Genomic DNA, 13,979 nt, shown 5'->3' with positions numbered 1-13,979 from the left:
AAAAGTTTATAGCAGTAGAGCAGCTTTCAGGGAAGTTCAGGGGACTAATTCTGTCAAACGCTAAGTTAGTAGTTTTCTTCAAATATAATTATTTAATATTTAAAGTGACATTCGAAACTTATTTTGGATCATTTAATTAACTCAAATTATTACTATTTGTTTCAACTAATGTAAGTACGTATAAATATTTCGACTATAAGAGGACAGTTTATATAAACTGCGGAAATAACTATGGCTAATTTTAGGCCCCACGCACTTGGTTTCAAATTTTCCCAGGCCTCAGTTTAATACGTTAAGGTTTTTAAGAATAATGTTGTTGATTTAAACAATATAATAATTTTATAATAATATCAGAGAAATATTATATGACGTTTAAATTCTTTTACATGAAGTGTTATAAAACATCAAAATACTATTCCATTTCTAAATTTATCCATTATTTGCAGAATATTATTAATAATACAAGCAATTGTTGCTATCATTGATTTTTTTATTTTCAATACTGAAGTCAAAATTCGATTTGAAATTAATTATGTCTCGGGACGAACTAATTAAATCAGTAATCTTAGCCTTAAGATATGATTATTAGATAATAAAAAAAATCCATATTAGAATAAGCTTCATACAGTTTTTGCCTTAAGTCCTAGATTAAATATGGTCCTTATAATAACACTATACAAAAAAATTAACCCACTACGACTTTCTACTTTATCAGCTATTGGATGGTCGACTTAAATTACAAGCAACTTTAGAAATGAAATAAAATTGTCTCGAATAACATACTAACGACACAAGAACTTTAACTTATACATGTTTGCTGTGACTGAATGAATGTACTATTAAATATTATTTTTCAAAAACACAGGAGTTTAAAAAAGTTATAAACATTCATTTTCAAAAACAATATATTAGCCAACTGTTAGTCTATTATTTTAGACAGTCGCAAGGTTGCCACAAATTTGATTTCGAGATAAACTCAGTTCTCCTAAACTACTTGCTCCCTCCATATTTGAATATCAACAATTATCCCCTTTAGCTAGGGATTACAGGACTGTTTACAATCATAATTACTCAACAGATTCGTATACATGATGGGAAATTGGAAAGTATCAATTTTCAAAACATAAACACCAAGGAGCAGAGGAATTCACCCAAAAATATGGAACACTGGGTGGGTGATAAATATGACTTGCAACAATTAATAAGCATTGTGTGGTTTATAGTACAAGTCCCTTGTTCATTTATCCAGCAATCCGCAGTGAGTACTCAGGGACTGTTGCAACATCAACCGAGTATAATAAAACAGACAAGAGCCACGGCCAACACGAACATGCTTGACCAACATTGCACATCACATCTCAATGTCTTCAAGATCAGGGAGAGGGAACCGAAGAATTGCAGCAATGCCACTTATCTGGGCTAGTTCTGTCCATTAATATAAAGTTGGCATATTCAATTCAAACAGACAGTAAATTAGAACATAAAATTTTTGTGCAGAAGTTTCATTTACTTCCGTGAAGTAGCTCTAAATAATACAAGGGGAAGAGAAAAAGGGGTATTAGTTTATATATATATATATATATATATATATATATATATATTGTGATCTTATTGCTTTTACCTTCTTTTTCAATAATTGTTCACCATTCCCAGTCAATGAATTTCTAGGATCAATAATATCCCAAAATAGTTAAAGAATAATGAAATTAGTAAAACTTACGCTCTCCAGAGACATGCATGGATGAAAATACATGGACAGATCCTCCTGAATCCTTAACAGAGTTGACCAAGTTAACAAACTTTTGTCTTGTTGTTATATCTGAATTCCTATAACCAAAAGCAAATAGTGAAGACACAACTCCATCGCAACCTCAAACAGAGAATTTTCAGGATTAAATTCGAAATCCCTAGCTAACAAATAGGATCTAAAGAAAATGCAAAGATAAAGTTATGTGATGACGCTATACGGGCTAAAAAGTAAAGACCAAAATATCTTTCTATAAAACAAAAACTGATGTAAAAGGTAGTTTGCAAAGAAGTTTGACCTAAATCAGATACACGGTTAAAATAAAACAAAAAAAAGGAGGCGGGAAGCCAAAGTATGAATCTGATAGAACAATCCACCATGTTGTCTTTCACTCAGCATATTTTACGATTATATCATGCAAACCTGAAAAGATCATCTGTAATGAGAAGAGTTTGTACAGCTAGGCGTTCATTGGCAACCTCAACATGTTTCATTCCATAGCATGCGCGGGATGGATCCTGTTCCACACCAAATACATTCAATCAGGAGTTCATATATTTCTGAAAATGCAAAATTTAGGTAAGCTGTTTCTACAGCTTTGAAGAGACAATAATTCAATGGAGAAACATGAGTACTCCTTTTATGCTAAGGTGATACTTCCTTTAGATTTTGATCCTCACTCTAAACCAGATTTTTAATGCTTGATTGTAAACAAGAAAAAGAAAAAAAAAAAAAAAGGCACTTTTGTGGTACAGACAGAAAAATAATGGTTTCCCATGATAAATCCTCTCGAACATATTTTTTTTAACTTACCCAGCATCCACCCAGTTACATTGGTAACTCTCGATTGGGTTCAACAAAGATTATCATTATGTAAGAAGTATAATAAGGCGAAAGTATTAGTACCATATAATTGAGATAACTTTTACTTTACATAAATATATGATGTTATTTGAATTTTAAACAACTAATAAAAATATGATGTTATTTGAATTTTAAACAACTAATAGAAATATGATGTTATTTGAATTTTAAACACCTAATAAAAATATTAGAATGAAAAACAGAAAGCAAATTTGATGGAAGATGTACTTCTCTCATGCAATTCAATAAAGAAAACATCTAACTAAAAGTCATTATCAGATCAATTCATCATGCAACTGTATAAAAGATCAATACTCCTCTTTTAGACATGACTATGAGCAAATATTAGTTAACCAAAGACCTTATTGATCCACCTAAACTTAGTGTCTCTAACACTAATAATTTTAAAGTTGGACTAATTCTGAAAGAGATTAAAAAATAGGGATATGGCATTCTAATCATAAAAGTAGGCAAAGTACACAAATGCATCTCAAAATAGAACCTGACATTTGAAAGCATGTTGAAGAAATCCTTCATAACTCGAACCTGAAAGAAAACAAAGAATAAAAGCTTAATCCACACTCAATAGATAATAAGTAAACATAATACGGAATTTTTTCAGTAGTGCCAAAAGAAAAGTAAAAGATAGGTACTGATTCGGTTTTGATGGTACCTCTTGTGCTGCTTTGGTATCTTTTATCAAATTCATGACATTTGGAGCGTCCAAAACCTCCTTTAAACTATGCCTACAGAAAATAAATAATTAGGCTAAAGAGATAAGATAAAGAAAATACAACAGTGCCCACAAGCAATTGAACTTAAAAGTCAATCCTTAAAACAAGAGTCTTACTCTATGTTTGCAGCCATATTTTTTAGTCAAAACACATAAGAAAGATTACACAAGTTAAGCCGCAGTTAATTGATCAGAAAGCAGAACAAGGTTCACGTGCTCGTGTTAATTCTAATTACCTTATGAAGCTTTTCTAGCATACTAAAAAAGTAGGAAAATAGAACATGCAAATAGAGAAAGCAACCATACTTGTATCCTGAAGTTGTATGCACAAGAATGATGCGTGATTTGTTTTCAATAATTGGTCGCAACTGTCTTCGTTCTGCCTCCAAAAATAAGTGACGATGAAACTGATCCTGAAACAGAAACAGACAGAATTCCAAAATCCTGTCTTCACTTAAGCAAGCAAAACCACTAAAGATGATTTTATACTATTAATAATAATACATGCAAACGCACACTATCAAATTTGTAAATATTCACCATGAATGAAGCCCAAATAAAGCAAGCAGGAAATAATTGCTCACCTTTGTAAATCCTGGACTTGCAATTACAGCACAACGAACCACGTTGAAATCAATATGTTTCAAGAAAGCCTAAACAGATTCGTAGAATTCCAGTAAATTTGTCAATGCCCCTTTTACACTATTTTGTTGAATGTAATATATATATATATATATATATATATATATATATATATATATATATATATATATATATATATATATATATGATCAAAGATAAGAAAGAAACACTAAGGCAAAAGATCATGATAATATGTCCTATTAAGCAAGAGTAAAGAAACATAGAAAATACATTCATTCATACAATAAGGGGATATTTGATAACCGGCATTCTCATCCAGGCATCTAATATTATACAACAAGATGCCCATATTTGGTACATGGGTATGATATTATTACCATGAGCATCTCATATTGCTCTGGGAAAGGAAGTGGCTATAAGTTAGTTAATGAAAGAACACCAATTCAAAACTAGCTACACATATATAACATAACAAAAATCAGGTGATAGAGCTTTGGAGGGTGTTTGAATTTGCATTATATCATTATCTTCAATTTCAGAAACACCCTTAATTGAAAAAAAAAAAAGTTTTATAAATCATAGTAAATCCATTTCTTTTTTTTATATGGAATACGTATCATTAATGAGAATAAATGCTAAAGATAAGAAATTTAAGTCCTTATTTACCTGCATAACATTCTCGAAGAACTTATCCAAAGCCTACAAAAGGGAGGGATGCTTTAGAATTGTATCACTCAAGTTATATAATCATTCACTGATATCTTACAATAGGGTGATAGATCTTACTTTCTCATAACCAGCAATTGCAGGCCCATGCTTGCGAGGAATAGATGTTTCTATCCGTGATCGAGTAACAGTCATGCTGTTTTATTGGATTAATGAGATGAATCAATTCATTGTAATGGCACAATTACATGGAAAACATAAACTAGAGTATCAACAAACAGAATGTGTATTTAATTTCCAGTGTTTGTGGTTACCTACAGAAATAAAAACAAAAATAACAGTGACCAAGTTTAATATGTGTGCTGAGCAAATTATCTTATGGATAAAATGCTATTATAAGTAATACATATAAATGAAACGTAGTAAAGTTATAGCCAACCTTCTACCAACAAGGAGGATATGAGCTAATCCTTCTTGCATCAACACCACAGCTAGATCAGCACTTGCACCAGGATCTGCAAAATATGCATGAAACTTTCATTCACATTTTCGATTACTAAGATTTACACCACAGTCACACAACAAATGACCGGATGAGGATTGTTAACCCTTTGTTTGCTTGAAAAACATGACTGGTTCTATCTGAATATTTATTTCATTCTTTCCACCATTTTTCTAAAAGAACTACTTAAAGGTGTGCAGGAGATTTAAGACATCCCATAAAGTAGCAATTCAACAATTTTATCATGTGAAAATAGGTAAAGTAATATCTTCATTCTTCAAATTAGAATATTTTGTAATTTCCACGCAAACAGATTACGCTACTAAAATTTCCATAATTATAAATATCTATAAAAGAATTGAGACATTCATATAATTTGATACGTACCAGAGGCCTGCTGTAGTACCTCCAAAGCCAAAGAATCCCAAACATCCTACAAGAAGCAGAATATAATATTCAGTAATCATGATTCAAAAGGGTGCCAGTGGGGTGCGAACTATCACAATGTGATTTTCATAAAGATTCCTCACCACTCATTTCTTAGGTTACATTTTCTATTCTAACCATAATGGCCCAGTGATATATATACAAGCAAAAGGCCTGGCTTATATGCATATGAAGCACAAGTTTAACACTGCGAAATGATTTGTAACAAGAAGCACAATAATTCAAGACACAATACCTTTCTGACCACAAACGGTCGCTGCAGCTCAAGTTCTAGAGTATGGAAAGCTCCTATCTGCAACGAGTTACAAAGATGAAAACTTAAGTTTGGCAGTAACGTTTTGGAGATAAAATCAAGATGACAGTCGCAGTTCACTACCTTGACATGTTCATTCTCTAAAATGTTCTTTCCACGAACACGCAGAATAGAACCTTCTTTGTCATAATCAGCAACCTAGTATAAAACAAAATCAAGATAATACAACCTGAAAAACCAAACAGAAATCCTACTGATAGCACAAATACCTCTTCGACTTTAATTTCCAGTTTGAGCTTAACACGCTCTGCATCTCGACCGCCATGAGCAGCTTCTCTAACAACCTTCCTATTACAGTTACAACAAGCAAGAAAGAAACATGAAAATTGAAAAATAGATTATGCGATCAAAGAAAGCGAGAATTGAGAAAAAAAAAATAGCACCTAACAGTAACGGCCATGACAGAGTCTCCGGGAGCAATCAAGTTATACGCAAACCACAGATCATCGGAATCCACCGCCACCATCTGCATAGTGCACAGAATAAACGCAAAGAAGAAATTTGACGGAACAGAGAACGAAACTGAAGTGTCAGAGAATAGGAATTGAACCTTAACGCTACCAGGTCCATTGGGAACGATGTCTCTGCGAACGATCCTCATGGTTGTGGATACCGGTACGGCGCTAAACACCAACCACACTTTCTTCCGTTTTCTTTCTCCTCGAAACGACGGTTGTCCACGCGCGTCCCCTACTCACTGTCACCCAAAGATGGCTTTGCTTCTACCCCGCCGTAATTACTGCCTGCACCTCCCTATTCCACTAAGATTTGATGACTTTACGAATCCTTACGCTACATAAATATTATAATTATATTTTTATTATAATAGATATTTTAACTAAATTAAATTTATTTAAACTCAAATTTTGTATTTGAATTTTATTTAAAATTTTATTACAAATATTTAAATTTTACATTTAAATTTTATAGTTGTTATAAAACTATTTTAAAATTTTATATTTGAACTAATAAATTTGTTTAAAAATTATTAAAACAAAAATTTTAAATAAATTTAAATAAACTTAATTTGATTAAAAATACTTATTATAATAAAAATATCATTATAATATTTATATAAATGTTAAATTTGGTCTTAGTTTAGAAGGAATGAAATAATTTCAGTTTACAAAGAAATTAGGATTAAATTGAGACAAAATAATAAATACCACCAAATTAAGATTTTTCATATGAATATTTGACACGTGACATAACCACAATTTGACATGTGATCATTTAAAAAAATATCTTAAAAAATTTAAAAATAAAAAAATAAAAAAAAACACAAGCTCACACATGACAAAATCCTAATTTAACACCTGTTTTTTAAGAAAAAAAAGTAAAAGTAAAATTAAAAAATTAAAAATTAAAAAAATAAAAAAGTTAACCTCATCAGTTATAACGGAAATGACCAAATTATAACAAAATTTCAAAAATAGAACTCAATTGGGACGACTTAGAAATTAATGGTCCAACCAAAGTTTTTTAATGAAAATGATAATCTTCTGTGTGATTAAACCTTATTTTAAACATGTAATTTTTAAAATATTTCATTTAGATAAATAAAAATTCAAATTTATTAAATTTTAATTTTTTAAAATAAAATGTTTCAAATATTACCAAATATAAAATACAAAATACAAAAATTTTATTATAACCTTGCAAACATGATTGATTGTAGACTTCAAAATTAGTTAGTTTTGCACTAAACAAGTTAGTATTTTGCTTATATTCATATAATAAAAAAAATATTTCTTATTTATCTTTTTTTTTCATTAATTCAAATAATTTTATATATTTTTACTTTCCATTTTTATTTAACTTTCTAATTTATCTTTTCTTATAAATCAATCCAAAAAGAAAAGTATAACCATAAATGCCACTGAAATAAAATAAATAAACTGTGAAACCGGTTAAGAACTTTGTCTAGAAAGAAAAAAAAAACGCTATGAGTAGGATGTTAAAAAACTTTTCATACGTGATTATCCACGGATAAAATCTACAACCAATAAAGAATGAATATCGAAAATGGATATCTGTAAATAATGGGTATCAGTATTTTTGTATACTTGCATGTTAACATGGTAGATACACATGTATCATAGTATATTTATTTGTGGATACCGTACCTGCTATACTCTAAATTAAATTTAAAAAATATTAAAATATTAACACATTGATTTTGAATGGGTTATGTTTTATGAATTAGTTTTAAAAAGTTTTCATTCATTCGTAAACTGTCATTCAACATTATTTAAATGATTTATTTTCACTATGTTTGAAATTTATAAAAGTTATGCAAGGTATTTTTATTTGAATTTATGGATAAATTTTTTTATTAAATATTATTTTTTCTTCTGTAAATAGATGTGGGTACCAGTGAATATTTGTGTATATTAAAAAAATATGCAGATACACGTATAACGGATACCTGCACAAATATAAATATATGTATGAAGCGAATATTTATGCAACAGATAAGGTATAAGTACCGTTGACATTGATTATATGGAAAATTATTTGTATTATTATCTAATTATAAATTATTATATAATAAATTTGTTTAATTACAATATAATTTTTAAAAATTATATCAGACATTTATAACTGAATACAGATATAAAGCTTGTTTTACACGGTGGGCGCATGGTTAAACTCATAAAGTATCAAATACCAGAATTACGTCGAAAAGCATGTGGAAAATAGTTCCATATTATAATACTCACTTAGATGAATAATTTACTCTATTATAATATTTACTTAGATGAATAATTGCGATAATGCTACATGCAAAAGAAACCGAGGTGGCACTCTCCTTAGCCTGCATTTGGCAACTGAACCCTCTCTTTGTAGCACGCGTCATCAACACCCACATGGAAACGATGAATCAGACACACTTTTCATTTCACCCAAATTAGTCACTGAATTTGGCCATGCTACCGAGAATCAGAAGTAGCATGTTAGGTTTAAGAGATTAGAGATTTCAAGCTTGTTTATCTTACACTCTGTTCAGGTACAACTCTGATCCACATTCTTCCCATCTCTTTTTGAATTGCATTGTTCTCTTACCGTTTTCACTCTGTTCACTATTCAATTAGTAATGTTGATGTAAGTTGTAGAGACATGCATAGAGAAAACGTCTTTAATCTGTAATATTACAAGTTTCGTTTCGACTTTCAATAGCATTAGTTGATGTATATATTATAGGATGGAATTTGAAGAAGCGGAAGATGAAGAGTGGGATACTAGAAAATACTCGTCCAAAAATAATGCTGCAAATAGTTGCATGATGAGGTGGGTGCTGGTTGGAAAGAAGATCTTAGTTGCTGGTTTCATAGCTTCAGCTACTGCTGTGGTTGTTCCACCTCTTGCGGTTGCTTCTGCCATTGGCATTGCTGTTTCTATGCCTTATGCAGTTTTCTTGGCTAGCTATGTATGTACTCAGAATTTAATGAGTAAATTGCTCCCTAGGCCTACTCTTCAGGATCCCCCATTGCTTAAAGAGATGTGTTTTCAACGGGGAGGTGGTGATGATATGCAGATATATAGAGAGGAACAAGCCCTTGTAGATGAATTAAAAAGAGACATTGAAATGGATGGTTTCCGATGTATGAAGAATGGGGGAAATGTGACATTTGAAGAAAATAATGGAGTGCAAGTGCAACCATTTAGTGAGGACTATGAAGAATTTAAGACTCCCTTTGAGGTTACATCTGTGGTTTTACAGGAATCCCAGGATCAGCCCATGGAGGGTGATATAGAGGAAGCAGAGTTACAAAGAGAAACAAAGGGGCTGTTAGAAAATATTAGAGATGAAGGTAGAACTGATATGACTAGGGAGAGAGGAGAATATGCAGAAGGAATATGTGGAGGAGCAAATGAAAGGGATCAAAAAATTGGTTCTGTTGAAGATAGGAAAGAAGCATTGGTAGAAGCACCTAGTACCATTGGGGGAACTGAAGAAGACTTGAGAAAGGAAGAAATGATGCTTCATTTAAGAATAGATGAAAGTATGGATACCATGTTAGAAGGAAAAGAATCTGACACTACAAATGATTCAAGGAAGTTGGCTGAACCTTCTGAACTACTGATTCCAGCTGAACCAGTTGAAGGTTTACCAACAGAAGCACTGGTTTATAACATTCCAATGGATGAGAACTCTTCTCAGGACTCTGAAAATCAAGAATCTCAGATGCATGAATTAAATGAAAGGATGTACTTGGAGGATGCAGAAGCTAGAGAAATTGCTAATGAAAGTGCACATGATCTGTTTGATGGAAAGCAGATAGACCCTGATGAGAACGCATACACAATTGATTTGCATGAAGGTTTGGACCATAGAATATGTCTGCCATTTACAGTGTGTAGAGGACTAACTTTGCTTTGAGCCCTGATATCTGAATTAATTTGCATGGTTGCAGAATGTTCAATTATTGGCAGGCGCACAGATTCTATGGAGGTTGTTGTTTCGTCTGTTGAACAAGAGTCTTGGCCATCTGAATGCTCCTCTGAAGAAAACATTATCTGTTCTTCTGAAGAGGTCAATGCCTAATTTATTGCATTCTATGTGGAAATAATTGACCCAGTGTATGATTAAAAGTTTATTTCAACATATTTGATTATTATGGGAGTGTTTACTGAAGCTTTTGCAGGTAGCATTGGATGATGAGAAGATGTGGAAAGAGATTAATGTGATAAGGAAGATAGTAGGATATGAAGGTAGAAAGGAAGCATCATGTGCAGATGAATTGAAGGCTCTTTACATGTTCACTGGAGTTGAGCCTCCAACATCTCTGAATGAGAACTCCATCCACCCCTTAGAAATCAAGGAGAAACTCCAATTCCTTATGTCCATCCTTGGAATTAAGTCCAATATGACTTAGAATGTGACACATTTGTGTATTGTTTTCTACTTATTTCAATCAACCTGTTCTTCATTTATAAATTGTTGTTATAATAGAAATAAAATTTTTATATACTTCATTGATCGAAGGATTCAAACTCCAATGATTAATCATCTCATAACAGAATGGATGTATTGAAATAACACAACTCTATAAGGTATTAAAATCTAAGATATTCCACAAGTACAAAATTAACGTATTCCTAGTATTGTATACTTTTATATCATCTAAAAATTTCTATTTGATTTTTTTAGTGCAGTATTTAGAAAAAGGTATTTCTTGATAATTTTATATTTACCATTATTGTTTGGTTATATGAAAATCATACCTTTTAATTGTTTGAACTAATATTACTGTTCAATTCTTTTGTGACACCCAAACTATTTATGGATTTCTTTGGTGAGAAGTGTTATCAATTTAAACGAGTTCGTTGAAATGAAGGATTTTTTTAGGATTATCTAGGTAACCTTATTATATACACACTGTTTTAACCCTAATTGTTTTTAGGATCACGGTCCTACATAATTTTTTATATCATTTTATAAATTCTTTATTATGAAGTAAGAGTCATAATTTCTAATATCAATTTATAATTTTTTTTATTTAATTAATTTGATTTTTATTTATAAAAAATAATATAATTGATTTAATGTTTTATTTTTATTTAGATTAATTTTGGTCCTTATATTTTATGGATATTGATTCGTTCTGACTTTAATATTTTTTTTTTCAATCAAGTTTCATATTCACTGTATAGCTAAGATGTTAAAATCTGTAATAATAATTAACATGAGCTTATTTTGAAGTAAGAGACTAGTAAAATTTCTTTTATAGTTTTTATATTTTTATTGTATGTTTTATAGTTTTTATATTTTTATTTTGATACAAGAATTTAGTAAGATTTATATTTTAATTAATGTTTTATTCAACTACTACAAATATATATATTTTAAATGAATAAATAAATATTTTATTATTAAAATCTAAAATTTTATTTAAGATATAGAGTTTTAAATGTTGGATTATGTCATTTAATTAGGAATCGCAAAACGAATCAGTCCGGCCCATTTTGTCCTGACCCTCGTTTACCTGCTAAGTGAAAGTCAGGTTGGCCCACCCCGCAGTTCAAAATCGAGTTCACTTTCCTGGTCGGTCTTGACCCGCGAGTTGATCCGCGAGCCTGTGGGCTAGTTCGCATTTTTGATGAGCGAAATAAAAACTTATTATGATGAACAAAAATAAAATCTTTTTTATTTTACCATAATAATTTATATTCATTTCTTATCAAAATAATTCTGATTAGTCTAACTAATCAATGATAAGAAACAATAATAATGAAAATGATAGCTAAAGTACAATAGCAACATGTTATATTACAAGATATGTACAAATTTTTTAACTTAAAAATACATAAAAAGATATTTCATATACGAGAACTAAAATCATTATATTATATAAATGATTATATATAATAATAATAATAAATAAATAAATAAACTTACAAAAACAACATCATGAATGGTGTGAGAATTGATAAAAGAGAATATTTAAGTTTGTAAACGGACCAACATGTCAGCCCACCCTGCCCCGTCCCTTCTTTAGTCCATGTGAACTACGGGCCTATACAGGCCAACAGGTTCAATATCCTAACCCGTCCTGCGTTTCTTTCTACAGACCTACGAGCCAATCCACCTAGCTCGTCCCAAATTGTTATCCATGCATCTAATCTGATTTAGAGATATTCAAATTTTAGATTTATCGTCTTTGTACGAAAGATTTTCATTTAAATAATTGTATTTTGGTTCTAAGAGGTTTTTTCTTTAACTTATTTGTGGTCATTTTTCTTATTTGTTTTAATTTCATATTTTTAACCTTTATGTTATAAACCTGTTCGAATTATTTTTTTAGAAGAAAATTTTTGTATAAATTAAATTCATTCCATCCTTGATATGGACGAGCTTTTTCATTTAATATTTTCAAAATAAAAAAAAATAGTTTATGTAGAAAAAGGTCCATTCTATGAAAAAAGTTCTTTTACTTTTTTTTCTTGAAAACTGTCTGTAGGAAAAATTACAGCAAATCCTATGTCAATGTGACCAAATGGGAACCATTTTTCTATCACATGGATATCACATTTTCTATCTTATTTCTAATTTTATTTGTTTAAATTTGGACAAATTTAAACATTTATAAAAAATAAAATAAGTTTCTGAATAAATTAAGTGTAATCTTTCCTTATTTTGATTTTTAAATTTATATGTAAATTAATTTTAACTTATATTATTTTTTCCTTCTTATTTTATATAAAATTTTCCACCGCTTTGTTTTTCTTGGATGGGTTCCTACGTCCTTTGTTATCAAACTGAATTTCAGTTTTTGACAATAACTTTTCAGGTGCGATCCCAGATTTTCTTTAATTAAATAAATAATTTTTTTCTTTAATTAAATAAAGATATCCTTATTTAGATTAAAGAAAGATATTGAACGAAAATATGAAAAAAAAAATTGAAAGTGGGTAGTTAATAAATAGAAGAAGGCATATTAATAATTAATATGGAAGAAGGCTATAACTTATATTTTTTTCACTTTAGTCTAAAAATTTTAAACAAATTAAATTATTTATCTGATTGAGCCTTAGAATGTAATATATTTATTAAAATAACTAATTATTTAAAGGGTTAAATATGTTTATAGTCTTTTTAAGACAAATGTTAAGTTTATTTTATATTTTAAACACGTTTAATGATAGTATTTTCTGAAGTATTGTCTATTTTGTAACGTGGAGTTTCGTCACGACTTTATCCTTAAAATGCGCCTTTAAGGGCAGGAAAGAGTATATAAACTGCGTTTCACCTCGACTCCTAAACGATATGGGACTTGTTGGTACTGGAACAAAATTGGTTCAAAGTTTAGAAGAGAAACTAATTTTAATTTTCACTAGAAGTTAAGAGATAAAAAATATATTTAACCCTTATTTAAAATATAAAAAATAAATGAATGAATGCAAACTAAATTTAAAGAAATCTATAGTAAATCTTGTAAAAAAAATTGAAAATTGTGAGAGCAACTTGTCGAAATCTTAAATGGGACATAAAAATTGTAATTTAATATATAGATCAATAGTTATTGTCAAGGATGAAGTTATGTTAAAAAAACACATGAAAAAAAAATATTGATAATCGGAGGCAACCTAAACAATAGGG

General features: G+C 29.9%; 2 protein-coding genes across 3 annotated transcripts; one reads left to right on the top strand and one right to left on the bottom strand.

The window, feature by feature from the left end:
- Positions 1–980: 980 nt before the first annotated feature.
- Positions 981–6,646, bottom strand: PEL1 (Eukaryotic release factor 1 (eRF1) family protein). The gene is made up of 16 exons (XM_028082008.2): positions 6,426–6,646; positions 6,259–6,341; positions 6,085–6,163; positions 5,939–6,013; positions 5,798–5,854; positions 5,503–5,548; positions 5,053–5,128; positions 4,734–4,809; positions 4,614–4,646; positions 3,929–3,997; positions 3,651–3,757; positions 3,285–3,357; positions 3,119–3,157; positions 2,171–2,265; positions 1,721–1,827; positions 981–1,425 (listed from the first exon to the last, which is right to left on the bottom strand). Exons 1-16 carry the CDS (start codon positions 6,474–6,476, stop codon positions 1,352–1,354), a joined length of 1,140 nt encoding a protein of 379 aa, XP_027937809.1. The 5' UTR covers positions 6,477–6,646; the 3' UTR covers positions 981–1,351.
- A 2,062-nt stretch (positions 6,647–8,708) lies between these two features.
- LOC114190664 (uncharacterized) lies at positions 8,709–10,864 on the top strand. Of its 2 annotated transcripts, none has more exons than XM_028079638.2 (4): positions 8,709–8,885; positions 9,080–10,200; positions 10,294–10,412; positions 10,516–10,864. In XM_028079638.2, the coding sequence occupies exons 2-4, from the start codon at positions 9,081–9,083 to the stop codon at positions 10,753–10,755; spliced, it is 1,479 nt and encodes a 492-aa protein (XP_027935439.2). In that variant the 5' UTR covers positions 8,709–8,885; position 9,080; the 3' UTR covers positions 10,756–10,864. The 2 variants fall into 2 exon arrangements, with proteins under 2 accessions (XP_027935439.2, XP_027935440.2); XM_028079639.2 differs by having other exon boundaries at positions 8,717–8,885; positions 10,525–10,864.
- The last annotated feature ends 3,115 nt before the right edge of the window (positions 10,865–13,979 follow it).

This window comes from Vigna unguiculata, chromosome 7, assembly GCF_037176805.1.
Source record: "Vigna unguiculata cultivar grain cowpea cultivar isolate G323 ecotype 2 chromosome 7, ASM3717680v1, whole genome shotgun sequence".
Lineage (NCBI taxonomy): Eukaryota > Viridiplantae > Streptophyta > Magnoliopsida > Fabales > Fabaceae > Vigna > Vigna unguiculata.
Note: the sequence above shows the minus strand (reverse complement) of the source record. Positions and strands in the feature narration are given on the sequence as shown.

Excerpts from the sequence above, each read along its gene's own strand:
- PEL1 (XM_028082008.2), bottom strand. The coding sequence starts at position 6,476 with ATGAGGATCGTTCGCAGAGACATCGTTCCCAATGGACCTGGTAGCGTT. Across the intron at positions 3,758-3,928 it reads CAAGTCCAGGATTTACAAAG|GATCAGTTTCATCGTCACTT; the intron begins GTGAGCAATTAT and ends TTTCTGTTTCAG. Across the intron at positions 3,358-3,650 it reads CATACAACTTCAGGATACAA|GCATAGTTTAAAGGAGGTTT; the intron begins GTATGGTTGCTT and ends TATTTTCTGTAG.
- LOC114190664 (XM_028079638.2), top strand. The coding sequence starts at position 9,081 with ATGGAATTTGAAGAAGCGGAAGATGAAGAGTGGGATACTAGAAAATAC. Across the intron at positions 10,201-10,293 it reads CACAATTGATTTGCATGAAG|AATGTTCAATTATTGGCAGG; the intron begins GTTTGGACCATA and ends GCATGGTTGCAG. Across the intron at positions 10,413-10,515 it reads TTATCTGTTCTTCTGAAGAG|CTTTTGCAGGTAGCATTGGA; the intron begins GTCAATGCCTAA and ends TGTTTACTGAAG.